Genomic DNA, 20,191 nt, shown 5'->3' with positions numbered 1-20,191 from the left:
ATATTTGTTAAAACTGTCACTATGTTAAAATCTGTGAAAAAAAATCATCTCCTCTACCTTCTTCCAGTGCTAACTAGAAACAACCAGTCAGACCCAGGAAGAGGGTCTTAGCGTTGTCAATCACCCTCCATGTGGCGCTACTCATCCCTCCATCAACCATCCCCACATGCTCTATGTTTCGCTACAATTTCTTCCTGATAGGAGAGCCTGTCATGAATGATAGGCTACATTCATGACGGACATTTATCTTCAATAACAGAAGATAACTGTTTTTTTCTTTGATGATAGGTTGTTTCTCCCCTATTAGCACACTGAGCAACGAGCACATGAGGTTGATTAACGGCGCTAAGACCCTCCCTCTGCTTCTGATTGGTTATTTTTGGTCGGGAGGAGTGCATTACTTCAGACGGCAAAAGTAGCAGAGGGAGGTGGTGAAGGAGATTAATCTTTTTCATAACAAACTGTTACAATATGGTGACAGTTTTAACTAGCGGTACACTGATTCCAGTTTTCTGGCCGATCGGCAATTATCAATCATTAAAAAGCGTGGTCTCCTGATTCCAATTTTGGCTGATAGCAAATTTGTTTGTCTGAAATGTTGCTAAATGTAGCAAGAAAGTTGCTGAGTTGGTAACAGTGGGGGAACTGTTGTTAAGTGCAAACGTAAAGACACGACCTGATGAGCCGGTCTGTCAGTCAAACCTCTCACTGCAGAGCAGACAAGGACAGTGGCTGGTTTTTAGACTTTTTCTGCGTTAGATAAGATCGACTTCACGTGTAAGTGCCATCAACTGATCTCCCAAAAATAAGGAAATCAGCACAGATAAATCATCTGGCCGGTAAATCGGTAAACCCGTAGTTTTACAAACATGTGAAAAACATATTTTTTTTAATTAAAAGTTACATGCTGCAGCTTTAAACCGATAATAATTAATGATCCATCCCTCATGACATACAAAACTTGACCTTCATCTCCCTCATTTTGTATTTCAAACCACAACAGCTAGCCTGTTGTTTCTGTCTTTTTAAAATAAGAAAGCTATACGGATTACTCAGATCCACGGCAGTTTGTCCCACATCAGATTTGGTGATCCCATCTCTGTAAAATCTGCTTACCGGTTTGATGTCGCGGTGCAGGAATCCCACTGAGTGGATGGCTTCGATGGACTCCAAGATCTGCTTGCCAAGGCGCAGGGTGGTACTCATGGTGAAGGTTCCTCTGGGCTGACTCCTCCGCAAGTCCGCCAGGTTACGACCCTGAAACGACACAAAAAGAGGAAATCAGACTTCCTCATCAGCAAGAGACTCATAAAGCTGGTCATTTTAAAATACTGGAGGTCGGAAATTGGCCTGAAAATTAGGATCTCTAGTTAAAAAAACAACAACAATCCGTCCACAATAGAGTTAAATTTAAAGTTTTTCTCGAACACATTCTAAGCTTTATTGTTAAATATCAAACCATAAATACATTTTTGCTACTAATTCTTTGTCATAGAAGTACAGTAAATGAAATAATACAGATGTCGCCATCCTGCTGGTTAAAGTCGCCCACACTGTGACTCACCTGAAGCTGCATCACTACGTAGTTAAACTTGTCATTTCTTCCACAACCAATAAATTTACAGACGTGGTTTTTACCTAAAAAGAGAGAGAGAGAGAGAGAGAGAGAGAGAGAGAACATGATTTAACGCTTGCTCTGCTACCACACAATAATAGGAACAAATAGATACAATTAGAATATCTGACTGTATTTTTATTTAATCACTTCCACACTTTGTATTCATCACAAGCTTAAATAAGAAGGAGACAGAGTTCATCATTTTTATGAGTCATCCTTCCAAAAAAAAAAATTGTCACCAGCAAGCAGCATGATTAACTCCTCAGACAGAGACTGCCACTGAGGATCATTAGTGGATGTAGTCGTGCATTAGACAGCAAGAAAGACACCGGCTTTCCTCAAGGTTGGTTGGAATGATAGCTAAAACAGACAACATACTGGTTTACTTTGAGACTTTAAATGCTAAATGAATTTTTAGCTTTTAATCATACAATTAAATTATTACTTTTTCATGTACGCTCACTGCAAAAACACTAAATCTTACCAAGTAGCTTTTCTGCAAGACTTAGAAACTTGTTTTAAGTAAATAATTCCAAACTATTGATGAAAGCTTGGTGGCTATGTCATTTATAACAAGACATGTTTCCCTTGATATATGTGAAATAGTCAGCCAATGAAATTCAAACTTTTTCATCAATATTAAAGAATTATTTTCTTAAAACAAGCTTCCAAGTATTGCTGAAAAGTTACTTGTTCGTTAGTTTTCTTATTTCAAGTGTTAAGATGTTTGCACTAGAAACTAACCAAAAATACTTAGTAAGATTTTGAATTTTTGCAGTGCAAGCAACTCAATTTATCACAAGTGAACTCCATTTAAACCATAGAAAAATCGAGCGAAACACTAAAAACACTTTTTTCTGTTATTGTAATGGAGTCTTTTTGCGTAGAGAGAGGAAGGGGATTAATTTAATATAGTTTTGGATACAAACGTAATATAACAAAATATAGAAAAGGTGAAGTGATGTGAATACTTTCTGTATCCTCATTAATATGTAGAAAAATGTCCCTTAGAAAGTTACAGAAAAGCCCCTCCATCAAAATAGTTCTGGATTTTCTAATTAGAAATGGTGAAGCTTATTTAGGTTGTGAGAGCCTTTTCATTATAACCTTAACATTTTCACCAGGTTCAGTTTGGGGTTTTTAATCATTCCAAAATCAGCTTTGATATGCAACCTGTGAACTTCAGAAGAAAGGAAACTGCTTAGGAAACCCAGCTGACCTCAAGAAAATCAAAACAGAAAAGATATTGAAACTGTTGCGCTCTTTGAATGCAAGTGCTTCAAATAACTACCATCCTGCTGTTGCACACTTTATAATTAATCAGTGTGATTTCGCAGGGTTTTTTTTGTTGTTGTTGACAAATGTTAACACAAACAGAAGCGACAGTGAGCCCCTCTCCTGATCAACCGTTACTAAGCTGAATGGCATTGGCTAGCTTCGTAAATACATATAATCTGGTTCTAACAAGAGATCATTCATAACCTTTTCTCAAGTATCCAGTTATTTCACGTTAGCTCACATCTCCTACACATTTGAGATAACATAATTTACCTGTTAACAACACAGACAAGAACGACAGTGAGCGCCTCCGCGGACCAGCCGTTACCGCCACTGAACAGCCGTTGGCTCGCTGAGTCAGGAGTGCTCACTGTTCTATACGCCCACTAGTGGCGAACTACTTTAACTACAGTTTAATTCCTCCATCAGTCCGAATAGCAGAAGTAGAGCTTAAAAACTGTTCATACAGTCTGATCATAATTGGTCTTAAATAAGAAAAGGAAGGGGGTGTTGTTATTTCTAATGTCCATTCCATCGCATAACACTGTCAAGATGTTGTCAAGTGTCCCATTGAAATAAGGTAAGTATAACAATGTTGTATTTAGCTCCAATTTTTTTGTTTCTTTGTCTGCATAAACCATCAATTCAAATTCTCCATGCAGGACAACCAAAATAGATTCTGGCTAATCGAAAAATATAGTTAAGATTAGATGTCCTCTGTTCGTTTTCTGTCATGTTTTCACACATATTAACTGTTACTTTGTGTGTATTGTTGTTGCGCATTTCGGAAAAGTTTGTTTTTTTGATGGGATTTTTGAAAAGAAAATGTGGTTTATTCATTTGATGTTAAATAATTCACACAAAGTGAGAGTGAGAATATTCGCTCTGACCTGCTAGAGATGGCGAAGGGAGAGAGACTGATAGACCATGAAAAGTCGATCAGTCCAGCAGCTTAATATGCCTCTGTGACAAAGTGGAGGCTGCTTGAGTCATCACTAACCCACCCAGCCAACCACATATTGCCTTTACATGTGACACAATCAACACTTAGGTGATATAACGCTGTTACGCAACATGCGTCACTGTTTTCTCAGCGACTATAATTCAGTATGTGGAAGAGCTGCATGATTTGGCTTTCCATGGTTTTATAAATCACGCTACATCAAAAAACATAAAAAAAGAAAAAAGAAAAATATGTGGAAGTTAGAACAGAAATCAGATTAGTTAAAATATTCTGTAATTGAGAGCTGAATGTGATTTTTTTTAGATTTTTGCGCTATCTTGCATCTTCTGGACCCAAAGGTTGTTTTGGACACTCATATAAATCTTCAATAGATGAGATGAGTTGAGGTGTGCCTCAGGGACTAGTTCTTGTCCCACTTCTACTCTCAATTTACATGGTTATTTTAAACCTGCTGACAGTGTTCATTGCCATTACTATATAGACAAAGATTAAATACAAAAAGGTGCAGTCATATTCATTAAATTTGAATAGTAAAGAAAAGAACACACTATATAGATTAATTAAACACAGCCTTTACTTCAGCTTACTATGATGATTTTCTGCTTACGCTGATGAAAACGCCACATAAAAAAAATCTAAATATTATATCACCAATAAAAAATCTAGTTAAACAGATAATTTTGTTTAGAATAAAGTTATAGGGAATAACAAAGAAGAGAGAAAATGGAACTGCTACGTAAACAGTCTTCAACCACTTCAAAATATGAGCATAAATATAAAGGTTTGACTAGAGTTACTAAATAAATTTTAACACAGATGTTGAAATGTATTCAAATGAAAGTTTACAAAACTTCTAAGTAAATTAGCACTTTAGAATTTATTTGGAAAATGAAATTTCCGGAAAGCTAAGTGCGCTAAACATTTTCTAAGGTAGCTAACACGCTAAACAAAAAAAATTTACTCCACTAATGGAAACATAGAAACTAGGTATAACTAAGTTATTTCTCTTGTTCCCTGGCATGATTAAAGTTGCTAAAAAAAAGTGTCAGCTCTCACCCTGCAGCTTCTTGAGAACTGCCACCTCCATCTTCAGCACCTGTTTGGGCTGCTGGGCTGACTCCACCTTTAACGCCACATTCTCCCGTGTCAGCAGGTCCAAGGCCTCGTAGATCTCCCCAAACCCGCCCCCGCCAATCTTCTTCAGCTGCCACACAGTTACCCAAAATGGAGACAATTAGATCCACATTCTCTACCATAACGAAAATATGACACAAACATCAGACAAACTAGGGCTGGGCGATATGGATTGAAAATAAAATCTCCAATTTTAATTGATTTATTTGATTTTTTATTTTTTTTTTGCTTTGTTTTGTTTTTAAGAAAATAAATTTTAAATAACAGAAAATATTTTCAAAAAGTGTCTTTTATTTTAATCATCCCTTCTGTGACGATTAAAATAATCAAAAATATTTTTTGTTTTATTACAAAAATATTGTCATAATATTGACAGAATAAAGATGCAATTTCAAATGAAAAACTTTGTAAAAGAGAAAAAAAGTTGGATTAGTGAAAAAAAAGTTGTCATTTAGAAAGTGCCCAAAGATTGTGCATAAGTAACAATAGCACTACTTTAACTTATTTTTAATCAAGTAAAAGTAAACAGTAGCCATCCAAGAAATTATTAAAGTAGTAGTAGTAGTAGTAAAAAAAGCATTTGGTAAAAAGTCTGTTCAAGTACTGTGTAACTAATCAAATAATTTAATCCTTAAGAATTATATAATCTGGCCGACCAAAATATAGTTATGTTGACATTTTGGTAGTTTAGTTACCAAATTAAAAATAGTTAATATAAGTAACACAATTACAAAATAGCAAAATCAGGCAAATATTTTTTTTCCAGATCAGTTTCTTTCAAAATAAAACTTATGAAAATTTAATGAAACCTGCAGGCGTGTTTCTGTGTCTTGTTAATTATAGGTGAAAATAAGCTTGTTCTTCATTGAGTGGCGTTCCAGAAATTTTACTGAACTAAGAGCGATTCTTCATAGGAAAATTACTCAAGTAAAAATAAAAAGTAAATACTACGTTGTATGTACGCTACTCAGTAAATCTTTCCAAAAATGTACTCAACTAAATGTAACTGAGTAAATGTAACTACCCAAATATGTTTATAATCAAATTGCTTAAAGTGAACAGAGGAGAAGGCAGATGTTCTTGCTCACCACTTTCCATCGGTCCTTGACCATACAGTTTGGCGGCAGGATGTCGGCCTGCTCGGACGTCCCGTTCATGTTGCCGTTGTCCTGGAGGCCGGGGACTAGGCACTGCATCTGCCAGCTAGCCAGAACTCGAGCAGCTCCAAGCTTAAAAGAGCCATTTATCTGCGAGGACAGAGCAGGAGGTGAAAAAAGAAGGGTGGACAGGAAATGCAAGACAGAATATTTTACTACCTTAAACTGGGAGATTAACCTGCAGTTTTCTCCTGCGACAATTATTGACCCTTTGCAACTACGTCACTAAATCATTCGAGGCGCCATGATGGACGTCGGAAGTGAGGGAAGGTAGTATTGAACAGAGCAACTGGAAAATGTTTTCCCAAGTTGTTTTTGCCAGTTTATTCGTGGCTTCTTCCTGTTTGAGTCGAACTAATTTGTCTGTGAATGTAACACACCTGGTTGAGACTCATAGACGCGGTATTTGCAAATGTTGGAAACAGCTAGCTTAGAAACCGACCCATACCTCCTCCCTCCTAAGGTATTGATCAAATTACCAACCTTGCCTGAATCCACACCACATCATTTATATCAATATGTCATAAACAGCGTTTCCCCTTACACCGCAGAGGGTTTAAAAACGAACAAAAGACGAGATGCTAACCAGTTATTGGCATACATGTTAGGCTACATGACGGCGCAGCACTGTCTCCATGGTTACAGTGCCGCACTGTATGTTCGACACTGTACTTTCTCCATAATGCAATATTTGATATGTTTCTGATCATACTTACTTATAAAGTACACGAACGTTAATCTTCCTATCTTGTAAAAAGTGTTCGCTGCAAATCTGCGATTACACTGTGTGCTGACAGTCATGATTGACGGCCACTGTCCATCTCCGCTGTATCTTTCCTCATTAAAAGTTATATAAAATGACAAGTTTGGTTTGCATCTTTGCCTGTTGCGGGGCCGACCACACAGTGCCCTGCGACCATTTTCAAAAATGAAATCAACTAAACAGAAGCGATATTAGGGTACAGATGTCTGTTTTCATACTAGCTTTAAAGGAGCGCATTGGCTGTTTTGACGTCCGTCATGGCGGAGTGGGCGGAGTTCTGGAGAGTGTGACGTCTCGTGCAAAGGGCCAATTGCAATCCAGTAAAACAACAAGCACTAGATATGGCTGCTATGAGAAGCCATTCTTGAGCTGGATCAGGCTACAGGCTGGTAGGAGGGTTGCAGTTGGCGTTGTGGTGAAGGGAGGGAGTGTGATGGTATTTGCAGTAATTGAAGCAAATATCATTTCTGCAAAGGAAGCAGCTGGACCCTTTTGGCCTTGAACTGAAGCGAATCATCGAAAACCAGAACAATATGAACCACAACCACAAGCATGGCGCAGGGACACGGACCCATGAGGCTCTGAAGGAATTTAAACTCCATTATAGGTGGTTAAAACATGTTTAAGCTCCAGCTAAACAGTCCAAGGAATAAGCTCTCCAGTTTCTTGACAGTTATTGTTTCACCTGGCATTTTAAGCTCATTGTCAAAACTACCAAGATGAGGAAATGAACGGGATCCATCACAAAGACATTCTTTCAACATACAGTAATAAAAAAAAAAGAAGACATCAGCATCTTTATTTATATTTGGTATTCCAAAAAGAACTGTGAAAAATTCATGGTTTTAATCCAACGGTTCAAAGTACTTTTAACATGATGCCAGAGAAATTTACAGGAGTTTTTTCTAGATTTATGAAGCCTAGAAAAGCAAAAAAAAAAATCCCTCCCCCAACCGTTGTTGCACACATAAACAACTGGTTGAAATGAGGCTTTTACACTTAATCCTCCGTACACTCTAAAACAAACAAAATAATAAGTAAATGTCTCTTAATTTATGGTAAAATCCCGGTAACTGTGGATGCCAGAAAATTCTGCCTATATTTTACCGTAAGTTAAAGTGTAGCAAGAAGGCTTGATTTTATTTTAATATATCGCACCTTGTAAGTTAGCTTGATTAAAAAAACAGAAGCACCAGTTACCCTTATTCAGAAAATAATATTTAAGATTACATGACGTAGCCCAACTAATACATCTATATAATATTTTATACATTGGTTAATTTATAGATATAATAACTTGAAAGTTACCTCTTATGTAAATGTTTATTCCATATTTTAGATTAAATCTGTAGAACAAAATCCAAACATCCATCAATAAATCTTATCATTAAATTAATATCACAAATAACATTACATTAGATTACATTAGCAGCTCAATTTTTATTCTAAATTTCTGACAGTACTTTTACTGAATCTCATATAAACTCATGCCTCATGGGATGACAGACACAGCTCATCAACTGCAATTTTAAAATCCAATATGGCTGCCACACACAAACACACTAATGGCTCAAGTAATGAGCAGTTTATTTACGCTTCGGACAGTTTTTATTTCACTAAATCCTTAGTTTTTTCTGAGCAGTATGGCATTGTCTGGTGCAGCTCAGTACACTATGTTATCTGTTTTCACTGTAAAAGCGGTCCATACAACCGACCCATAATGCACCATTCCTGGGTCTCCTTTAGTTGGTACAATGGTACGGTGAACTACCATTGTATTTCAAATGAACTACTACCAATATTTTTGATGTGTAATGATGGAATTTGGCAAAATGTAATGCTTTAGTTGTTAACTTTGTATTTTTGTGTTTTTATATGTCAAGCACTTTGAACTGCCTTGTTGATTAAATGTGCTGCATTTCAGCAACTTGATTGATTGAATGATTAGAGTAGAGCTGCATGCAACACACCAGAGTCCATTGACTGACAGGAAAACGTCACTGCTTACGACAAGTAAAGGCAAATTAGTGCGCCATGTTTGTGGTCACACTAGAATGAAGTAGCACCGCCTGCTCAGTGAGAGTCCAGTTAGCAGTTTGAAAACCTGAACACCGTAAAATAACATAACAAACTTCACCGAACCACATCACTCAGTGGAAAGGGGCTCTAGTATTGTATAACTTTTGTTAGAAACACACAGATGATACACACAGGAAAATATATTTAGGGCCAGTAGCAACTATGAGCGTTGGGTTATATAAGGATCTTATTCTGAAATAGTACATCCTATTGAAAACAGAGAAACAATAGAGGTTCGTATCATTTTACCAAATTTTTTTAGTGTTTCTAAGAATAAAATACATAGTGTTGACATAAAACAGCTGCTACTGTGAAAATAAAAACAAATCTTTCACGGTGAAAAGGAAACCAGAACCCAGAAACATTTTTTGAAACAGCCATCAGTGACGTCTGACCGGGAAGATGAGCTGCAAGGTGGTGAAAAAATATCTGCTCCTTTGAAGACTTCTTCAGTTTTTGCTTTTTTATCACATAAAGATGTTTCAGATCATCAAACAAATTCTAAGATTGGGTAAAGAAAACCAAATAACAATGAAGGGAGAAAATATTCAAATATATATTCAAATATTGCCTGACCTACAGATAAAATAAATAATTTAAATACAATCTCTCCCACAGCTGAACAATGTTATCTAGCAACATATGTCTAAACAAAATATATTGTGTTGAAATAAATAGGGCAGTCACAATAAGCAATAAATCAATTGATCGCATAATAAACTAAAACAAGCGCAATAATTTCTATTTGCAAGATTTATTGTTGTTCTCTTTCCTCTCTCTTTCTACCAAAAACTGGATTAGAAATGTTTTCAGTCTGGTGTTTTGGTCTCAACCAGCCCCTTCCTGAAGGACAGTTTTGGTTGCAGAAAATTCATTGTTGTTGTTTTGTTTATTTATTTTTGGACATTTAGCACTTCCAGTTCCAGTGCTAAATGTTCATTAGAATTTAAAGTTTATTGATTTTTCAGAATGTGTTCGTGCATTATTATTACTTGAAAATGGCCTCAAAACAACAATATTATTATCATAATGACTTCTGGGACAATTTATCATCCTGCAAGATTTGTTATTGTGATAGGCCGAGACATAAAACACAAAAACAGTAGAAAAACAAAAAGCATAAATCTGAAAGAGTTTATACAGCCAAATATAAAGAACCAAAACAAAGTAAAAAGTCCAGTTCTGGACTTAAATCCAATTCAGATACTGTATAACTGCTCATACTTGAAAACATTTCTGCAATATGCAAATTCCTATTATTAATATTCCAAATATTAATACTAGCTTCTGCACCTAAGATAACACAATCTGTCATTAGCTTTACAGAGCAATTACTTTAAAAAATATATAAGGTCAGGTTGTTCTTAATAGCTTTTATCCCTTGATGAATGAAATCATCCTTTGAAAACTGCCTTTTGTATTTACCCTGGTTATCCTTATCAAATATTAATATTTGTTTGATAATCTGAAACACATAAGTAAAACAAAAAAGCAAAAACAGAAAAATCTGGAAGTAGGGAAACACAGCCCTCTAAATAAACAAGTGAATCCAGGTATCTTTTCTAGTTTATTTTATAGAAACTCCAGATTAGGTAACTGTCTTGACCTTTTTGAGTTTTCTGTTCCACACAAACAACAGAGGAGCTGTTTTCTGACCCTGGGTTAAATGTTGCAACTGCAAAGTGATCTAATCCCAAAGGATGTGATTATTCTGAACAAGAAAGCATAAAAATTGTTCATCCACTCTATTGATTACTAACATCAGCTGCATTAGTCTCACAGCAGCTGTCTACCATTTCCCTTGGTGCTCTCCAGCCAGTTATCCCAAATTAAACTCTACGTGTTGCCCCTCTTGGATACAACATATCGGCCATGAATGGTTATCAGCTTCCAGTGAATTTGTGGGGGAAACCTTAAGTTCGAAATGATGCATGTCAGTCCCCAAACCATGCTGTTCTGCATGCAATGCCCAAGCCGTCATCAGTGCATGCAGAGTTGTCAGGCGCGCTATAGGGATCATATTAGAGGGTTCTCTGTATTTCCGGTCTGACCAGGCCTCTCAGAGGACTGGAAAGACTGCAAAGGAAAAGAGGAGGCTTCTCTGTATCTTCAGTGATACAGTTCATTAACAGCAGTACCAATATCGCCAACAGATACGCAGCCACCAGCAGCTGCAACACTGGAGATGCAGTGAAACCTGCTGCAGAATTCAACACGCTGCTGAGACTCCAGTCACTGCAGAGGAGAGGGACCACTAAGTCTCCCTGAAAGCACAGCAACAGTCTTACATAACTGCAAACACATCAGAATCTGCTGTTTTACTTGTTATATAGATGGAGTGGATATCACAAAATAATACATAAACTGATTTGAGGTGTGCATGGCCACCAATGTTACAAACTCATTAAAGCTATTGGTGAGTTTTTTTGTCCAAAATAATTTAATGTTTTCATAAACCTTCTAGCTTTTTTGGCACCATTTATTTATATGAAAGACTATTAAATATTTTCACACATTACATAGACGCTCAAGCAATGTTGATATACCACCTGAAATTCAAAAAGTAAACATATTTGTATACTTTAAGCACTTATTTTTCTTTTAGGCTTCAAAAATTTGCTTTTGTTTTTCTTAAATCTTAATGTTTAGTTTTGTAATTTCTGCCACTTGCTGCAGTATTTTGTATTTTGATTGGAGGGCTGTGATTACTTCTTTTTCATTCAAGAAATACTCAAAATTAAACAAAAACATCTATTATTAGCTTTAAGATCAGAACACAATTGCTCTCATACTTTGCATGTGAAAGATATCAAATGTTGCATGTGTTTTGATCCTCCTGGCTTTCCATACATGAGTCAGGAGAGCCAGAGCTGAGCATACACACAGAGAAATTGTTTATCAGAACTGAGATTGTGCCTCAATACGTAAACATTTGTGAGATTTAAATGCAACCGCCACAAATTATTGTTTGCTTACATAGACATATGCGCTCACATCAGTCTCACTGCACATAGATTACATTTTTGAGCAAAACTGGAGGAAAAGCACGGTGTTAAAACACCAAAATCCTCCATGGGTGTGATCCAAATGAACTATTAATAAATGTAGTATAATGCACGTCTATATGCACAAATAAAACAGCCTCCGGCACTGATGTGTAAAATAGAGGAGGAGGCTTAGTGGTCCAGCAGAAGTAAACTACGGGTCGTAACGGGACCTCAGCAGCAAATCAAAGTGAATCATCCTGACAGACACCTCCTCTACAATCAAACCGCAGTCTTGTCTTCTTCTATCTACAAATCTATCAGTTTATCATTGTGGAGGAGAGGGTGGGATGCTCTGCCAATAGCCGAGTTTTCATCATTCCAGTTTTGATCTGAGAACGTCACTCAGAGCTCACCATAGTTCTGAGCTCCTGGAAAACCTGATGGTTTACAACAAATCCTGAGCGGGAAAAAACCCTTCCTGTTCCTTTGTCAGCCTACAAGCCAAAACAGAGGGCACAGTTAACCATCAGAGGATGAGGAGAGCGAAAGCACCACCCGTCTGTCCTCGCTTCAAAATGAGGCAGAACATGAAGGGGAAGGACTTCATAAACAGAGTTTACATCTTTAAATCCTCAGAGACCAAATGCATATTGTAAAAATTAAATGAAATAAAATTATATTCATTTAGCTTTGCCATGTAATGCTAGATTCACCACAAACCAAATCTGTAAGATTTTAAAGCGTTGCGTAAAAATGTATGAATCTGAGTTGTTCAGAGTTTTTGTTTGGTCCTTGTTTCCCGTCATTCAACCAGCTGCAAGGTTTCTTTTTGCAGTCTCATTGCAGATAATTAGTTAAGAAATGGAAACTACCATGACACCTCATGTTTGTTAACGTCAATTTCCTGATGTATATATTAAAATATTCAGATGTTAAATTAAATAAATTAAATCAGATGATTGACATTTGCTTCTGCATATAAAATCCAAAACATTAAATTTTAGTGTCATCCTCAAAGATTAAATCCATAGTTTTTGCTGATCAGGAAGGATAAAATATATTTCAGAGTCAAGAGCGTAAATCCCATCTCATTTCTGGGGGGGGACCATAAACAGAAACATTTCTTAAGAGCAATTTTGGGGAGGTCGGCAAGGTTCCATTGAAATGTAATGTAAGATATGGTTTAAAAAGTTTTTAAACCACATTCAAGCTGCAGGACTAAAAATGACAAATAATGCACATTAAACATGTTTTATTCTTAGTAAGCAGCCTGCAAAGAAGTAAAACTACAATTCAAATGTTGCTTAGGTATGAGTTTTGTTCAATCTGACTGATCTAATCTGCTACATCTTTACAAAAATGTAAGGTTCTAAATACAAAGGCTTTAATGAGAAACTGCTCTTAATAAAATTCCTCATAAACATTGATTTATTGAAATGGCTCCCAATACAAGTTATGGGCTAGTTAAATAACAACTTGTTCAATTGCTTTATTTTTAAGCCTTATTTAGTTTTGCCATGTCCTGGATGATTGAGAAATTAATATCTGGGGAATATCATAATTTAAACGTAACACTTAAAGCACAAGAGTTTATATAGAAAAATATTCAGATTTTATTTTGTGGTTTTAAATGCCCTTCGTTGAAGACAGTGAGAAATAAAGGCATAAGTTTTAGTAAATTTCTATCTGTTCTCTCTTGTTTTCAGCTCCCACACACAGAGCTGGGTCCACTTGTCCAGCCCCTCCTTCCTGTTTCAAACTCTTCTAATTTAACTGAAAGTTAAAGACTCTCAATATGAATGTTTGCTACCTTTGTCAGAAAAGCCTGAGTCTATGAAAGCAGTGTAGCAGTTTTGCTAATAAGGCAGCTTATCATGATTCAGCCAAAGTAATGAAATAAGAAACTGCAGTCTGATTTTTATCGTTAATGTGTTTCTTCTCACTGAGCAGTGAAAGTAAATAAAATGTTTACATGTCTTTTGCTGTAAGTATTTGCTTACTGGAGGGTTTTTTATTTGTGATGCAGAGCTACAGCTAACAGTTAGCTCCTCACCTCAGCGGCTCTGACCAGCTGCTGTTGCTCCGCCTCCACTTTGGACTGAACCATTGTTCTAACAATAGTGGGGGGAACAAAAATTAATTCTTAATTTTTTATATGATAAATAGCAGTTTTTTTGTTTGTTTCTTTTGCCTTTTTATTAATATTATTTAAATGCAAAAATTTCTTCAATTATTTTTTTAGGGGGATAATTCTAAACTTTTCCAAGATTGGGAGCCCGGGCCCCTCTTCCCCCCAGCACCCCTGAGATTTATGCCTATGTTCAGAGTCTTTGATATCTTCATGTATTAGTTTCATAATTGTCCAGAATCATTGTAGATGATCCTTTCAGTTTGTATGACAATAAGACATCAGGCACCTATAGTTTACATTTAATACTGAAGCTTGCTTCCCATTTGACAGTAAGGTAAAAATCTACTTCTGTATTTTTTCTGGCATCTGTACAACCTGATGAACTGAAATCAATAAAACTGATTAATGTGGATTATTCTAGATTTAAATCCTTTAAATGACAGTTTGTGACCATTATTCTTGTAATTTCACAAAAATTTAAAGAACTAGAATATCAACACTAAACTGAATTCAGTTCCATACAAACCATTATCATTGTAAAAGAAAAACATGATGGCCAAATTAAAAGATTTTTGAGAGGTATGAATATTTTTGGTTTCACCAGCTACATCACTGAGACTCCAACCAAAAACTTACATTTATTATTAAAGTGATACTTGCAATGTAATACACAATAAATGTTGTTTGCAATATTACATTTGCACACACTTGTATTGCATGTGATAATCAGCTACACTAGATTTTATTTAGGGATAGCTAGATGAAAAGGGGTTAAACAAATAAAAACTCAAAAATATTAAGGTTTTTATTTGTAAAACTATTCATCTTTTTTCTTCCACTTCACATTTTTTAAAAAAATCAGATGAATAACACTGAAGTTTTGCTTTAATGTGACAAATTGTGGATGAGTTTAAAGGCATTTTATGTAGATTTTTTTTGAGTGTTTTGCTAGTTAAGTAACTCTAAAGGCTGGCTTGTGACATTTTGAACAACTGCACAACTGGCACCATTCCAATATAAAAGCACCAAAAGCATCTCCTCAGCTGTTTCTCCACCTCATGTTTCGTCTTGAAGATGGTTTATCACTTCATTCCATTAAAATGTTATGGATGCCTTCGCTAAGTAGTTTTGGAATTGCAAAATAAGATAAATTTATGTAAAAGAGACATTGCCGTCTTCTGCTGCCTCAGCAGTTCGACTGATATTAACCGATGTGACAAAATACAGCAGCTAAATCCCGAACTAATTGAGATGGGCTTTTTTTTTTTTTTTTTTTTTTTTTTTTTGCATTCCATTGCAGTAAGACAGTTTGCACACTCAAAGGTTTTCTGAGCCAAATTCAGAATTTCATGGTGAATCTGCCATTAGATGGAGAAGAACATCAACAGTTTCATATTTGTGCCTGAAAACACATCAGTCAGGCGGCTGGGTCTACCTGAGAGCGGAGATTCACATCTTTATGAAAGCATTCAGAAACAGCTGGTCACCATTTTAAAACCACAACATCTTAAGATAATATTAGTGAGAAAAAATATGTACATATAACACAATATATTGCTTTGGCTTCTAAAACAACTAAACCAATCTTACAGAAAATTAAGCTAAACTAAGATTTAAAAAAAAAACCCGCAGAATTTTATAATTTCCAATGTATTTATGAACTTTATTTTGAACCTTTTGCTGTCAAAAATTATCCTCATATTCCTACATGTCTTTTTTTATTTTTTTTAAAAAGGGAATCAGAAAACAAATAATCTAAATTAAATGTTTGCAAGATGAACAAATTTTTACATTAACATGTTAGCTAAAAAATGGCTGTTTCCTCTACTTATCTAAGCAACGTCTGTGTTTTTAAACATTAACAGCACAAACATTAACGCCACATATTTATTGGCCCAATGGTAATCTTTTACTGCAGTAGCATATTTTTAAGTGCAAAATACAACCTTTGGTTTGAGAACATTTATTGGTGGGGAAATAAAATATAAAATAAGAGGTTTTAACAGACGCTTTGTTGAAATTTTATCTAAAAGTATGTGTTTTTGACAGATGAGACTTAGATTTTGTTGTTTTTTGGGGGGAAAGAAACAGTTCATATAGGGTTAATGTGGTGCAAGGGATGAATATATGATAAAGTATCACATGTTCATAGTTAAGCATGGTGGAGAATGTGTGATGTTGTGGGCTCTTGAGTGTATAAGGCCTCAAAAACAACTCTTGGAAATTTGTGAAAAGTTGAAAGCATGAGACTATGTTGCTGCAGTAAAAGATAATGATGTTAAATGATTTTTATACATCTTTAACAGGTCTAGTAATAAATGTGAAACAGACAGAAATAGTAGATAATATTCCTGCTCTCTTCAAGCAGAAACAGAAGTTTTTTTATGAATGAGATCTTTTAATTGGCTACTACGTCTTGAGACTTCAGGATGGTAACAAACGATGTCCGCTTTAGTATTAAAATCAGTTATTTTCTATTTTTCTAGAATTGTTTTAGAAATTAAGAACAAATATTCAGTCTGAATGAATAAATAGAAGCTTGTGAGGCACACTTCCGCTCCGATCCAGCTCTACACCGCAGCATCCCTGCATCACTTTTTATTCGATCTGTCCTCTCTGCAGTGCACAGTCATGGGTCCTCGGCGCGCATGCGCACCATTACACCTTACCAATCAATACATTTGGCCCGCACTGGACCACGTTATGAATTACAGCAATGCAAACATCAACATCATCATCATCATCATCTAGGGGGGTGTGCAGGTCTCATTTGAATCTAATGTCGCTGATATGGATTATTAATTTCACTTCAGTTGACCCGAAACGTTTCCCACACACACCCGCTAAACGCTATAAGAGGTAGTCCGGGCCAAAACCGGTCCGGATCGGGCCTACCTGGCACACCGTCCGCTCCTTTTCCGCCTTTTGGGAATCTTCATCTGGGATTTTACTTCGGCACAAAACGTTCTGGTCCAGAAAACCCACCGTTCCTCTAAGGAGGGGTCGAGGTCTGGGCCTCAGACTCCCACAAGACTAAATCACCATTTATTTCTCCTCAGACAGAGGGGCTACCAACCCGGACCGGGCCCGTCCAACAAGCCAGACGTCCCGCTACAAGTCCGGAACCAACAGAGTCCAGAAACAAACCGCAGGTTCTGTTTTCGGAGCCGTGCCGCCGTCCCGGACTCATCCGATGCTGTTGCAGATGAAAATGATGCTGAGGTTGAGGAGGAAGAGGAGGAGGAGGGGAAGGGAAAGGGCGGAGGATGATGCGAAGTGGTTCCTTCCTCCTGTTGGACCGGATCCGAAAGGCTAATCACAAGAAAAGCCGAACCGGAACCAGCGTCCCTGGCTGAGGCGGACCCGGGCGGGCTGTCGGGGCGGCGTGTGTCTGTACTGATCTCCGGCTCCAGCCTGTTTGTCCGCACTGCAGCTCTGCCTCCAGCAGCGTCAGAACAGCCACAGCAACCACAACATCCGGCGGGCTCTTTCAAAATAAAACTCCCTCGGATCACGCAGCCATCACAACTTAAAAGTTGATTGCTCACAGCGACGTCATTCCATCGAAAACTGAAACACCGAATATTAGTCTTTGCACTGGGCTCCAAAATGTTAACAAAATTTTTATTAAATAAAAAATGCCTAAATTATTATTATTATTATTATTATTATTATTATTATTATTATTATTATTATTATTATTATTATTATTATTATTATTATATTATTATTATTTTTTTTTTTCCCAATTACTTATTTCTTAATAAAACCTGTATATACCATTAAAATATAGAAAGAGCTTTAGATGCCTTTGCAAAAGGAAAACACAATTTTCAAAGTTTTTTTGTCATCAATTACTTTCAATTTTGTTGGCCAAATTTTAACATTGTTGAATTGAGGTAAGGTGCCGATTAAAATCATTTCAAGGGTTAAAAACACAAATGGCCCCACTTTGGACATGCCTGACTTAACTGATTAAAAAATAAATAAACATGATTTTGTCAAGCCCACACACAGAGCAAGATTATTCCCTGTGAACGTTTTTGTAGCAAAATGTAATGCTCCAACATCAAACTTTAATGAATTTTATTGGGATTGTATATAACATATCAATTAATTGTAAAAATGTATAAAAATGATACACAGTTTTGATTGTTTTTAAAACGAAAACAAATCTGAACTTTTTGGTCAACATATAAAAAAAACACAGATTGGTGGATAAAACTTATTTGTAAGATAAAAGGCGCCTTTTGAAAATAACTTCTAAGCCAGTATTAAGCATACCTTTCATTACACCTATATTTCAGTAGTCTGGTAAAAAATAAATAAAATCAAAGTAAAATTTCTTTTAAGTTGTATTTAACATAATGCATAATGTTTTTAGTCAACTGAAGTAAATTTTGATTATGCTGTGAAATGGTAGCATGTGCCTGTAAAACACATAATATTTAATATTAATATTTAGTTAGATCAGGAAGCCTGCAGATGGTTAAAAATACAGCAGCAGTCTGGATCAAACGTGATCCTTCCCACACACTTTCAGTTGTTTTAAATCTTCCTTCAAATGCAAATTTTTCCAGAAAAGCAGAGACCTGTCATCTGATCCGCACTAATATTGACTTACAATTATCTGGGAAGCAATGAGAGCAGCTATATTTCAAATAGTAGATATGGATTTCATGGCTCGGATTGCTCCTGTTCTTCTGAGATGACAGATACTTCACAAACACTAAACTAAAAAGGCACAGCATTCGTTCCATGCAAAGTGGTGTTTAATGAAGATCCAGTTCGGAAAATTCTTCAATGAGTTGCCAAAACAATCGCTGGACAGAGGATACATTACCAAATACCAAGCAAGCCTCCAGTTTCTTTGCCTCAAATGAAACAGAGCTTGCACTTTCACAATACAAACACACAGTTTACAAGTACAATCACAAAAAACACAGAAATGTTCAAAGTAAATTAGGCTGCTACCACTAATGTTACTGGTTTAATTGTTGAGCGGGAGGAAAATTATGAATAGTTAAAAATATATATTATTAAATATGTGTAAAGATATATTCTATCTTTGTGCCTGTAAAAAAAGATATATTCTATTACACATATTGAAAATATTTATTATTTTGTAGATCCATCTTTCTTTGCAACTGCAGCTACAAATCGTCTTGCAAGTGTCTCCAACAGCTACAGAGAGCCTACAATTCTGGCTGGTTCTTCTTGGAAAAACAGCTGAAGAGCATCAATAGACAACCAAGAAACTTTCAATACACTTCACTTCCTTTCAACAATGGTTTTCCTCCATAAAGGCACACACTAACGCCTATTTAGAGAGACTAATTAATCTAACTATGGAAAGATGCCAGAGAACACACACATGCAAACTAAATGCAGAAATAACCAATGATTCAAACCCAGGACCGTCTAACTGCAGGGCAACAGGGTGCAGAGTCAATTTGTAATTAAAATTAGCATTTTAACTATTTTACACAGCACAGAGTTTCTTGTACTTCACTTTATTTTAAGAAACTCTGGGTAGGGTTATCACAATAAATCCCACTGCAATACATTGACATTTTCTGTAGGAAAGAGTTCAATGTGCACAAACACTAATACAAAGATCTGTAAACATTTAATGTCAGAATGCTATCATCACTAGTCTGACTAGTTTTATAATGTTTTCTGTAATCCTACGTGACAGTGTAAAAAAAAAAAAGTACATGAATACCGTTTAACTACTAGGCAAAGTTTGGAATTCCCTACTAGCAGAGCATCCAAAAATTGTACTCAAGTAAGAGCAGCACTACTTCAACGTATTTTTACTCAAATAAAAGTAAAATGTAGCTATTCAAAAAATTTGTCAAGTGAGAATAAGAAAGTATTTGGTAAGAAGTCTATTCAAGTACTGACTAACTGATCAAGTTATCATTTAACATTTAAAAATTACATAATTATACAGACCAAAATATAAAGTGGAAATGTCTGTATTTTAAGGACGGAAATGATAATAATGCATATGAGTAACAAAAATAAAATCAGCAAAAATATATTTTTTTTCCAAATCAGTTCCTTTTAATAAAAAT

At 35.9% G+C, this 20,191-nt stretch overlaps 1 protein-coding gene across 3 annotated transcripts in view; it reads right to left on the bottom strand.

Annotated features, from left to right (window-relative positions):
• The window catches only part of ttbk1a (tau tubulin kinase 1a), a 60,359-nt gene that overhangs the window by 39,298 nt on the left and 870 nt on the right, over window positions 1-20,191 (bottom strand). Inside the window, exons 1-5 of one of the 3 annotated variants that reach the window (XM_044115464.1) lie at window positions 17,007-17,175; window positions 6,083-6,241; window positions 4,917-5,064; window positions 1,565-1,638; window positions 1,117-1,257 (exon numbers count right to left, since the gene is read on the bottom strand). In XM_044115464.1, coding sequence (XP_043971399.1) covers window positions 1,117-1,257; window positions 1,565-1,638; window positions 4,917-5,064; window positions 6,083-6,190 — 471 coding nt within the window. In that variant the 5' untranslated portion in view covers window positions 6,191-6,241; window positions 17,007-17,175. Of the gene's footprint in view, window positions 1-1,116; window positions 1,258-1,564; window positions 1,639-4,916; window positions 5,065-6,082; window positions 6,242-6,867; window positions 7,231-17,006; window positions 17,176-20,191 lie in introns of those variants that run through there. The other 2 variants (XM_044115466.1, XM_044115465.1) reach the window with 2 other exon arrangements.

Source organism: Gambusia affinis, linkage group LG04 (assembly GCF_019740435.1).
Source record: "Gambusia affinis linkage group LG04, SWU_Gaff_1.0, whole genome shotgun sequence".
Taxonomy (NCBI): domain Eukaryota; kingdom Metazoa; phylum Chordata; class Actinopteri; order Cyprinodontiformes; family Poeciliidae; genus Gambusia; species Gambusia affinis.
The sequence above is the reverse complement of the archived record's forward strand: the minus strand, read 5'-3'. Positions and strand labels throughout refer to the sequence as shown.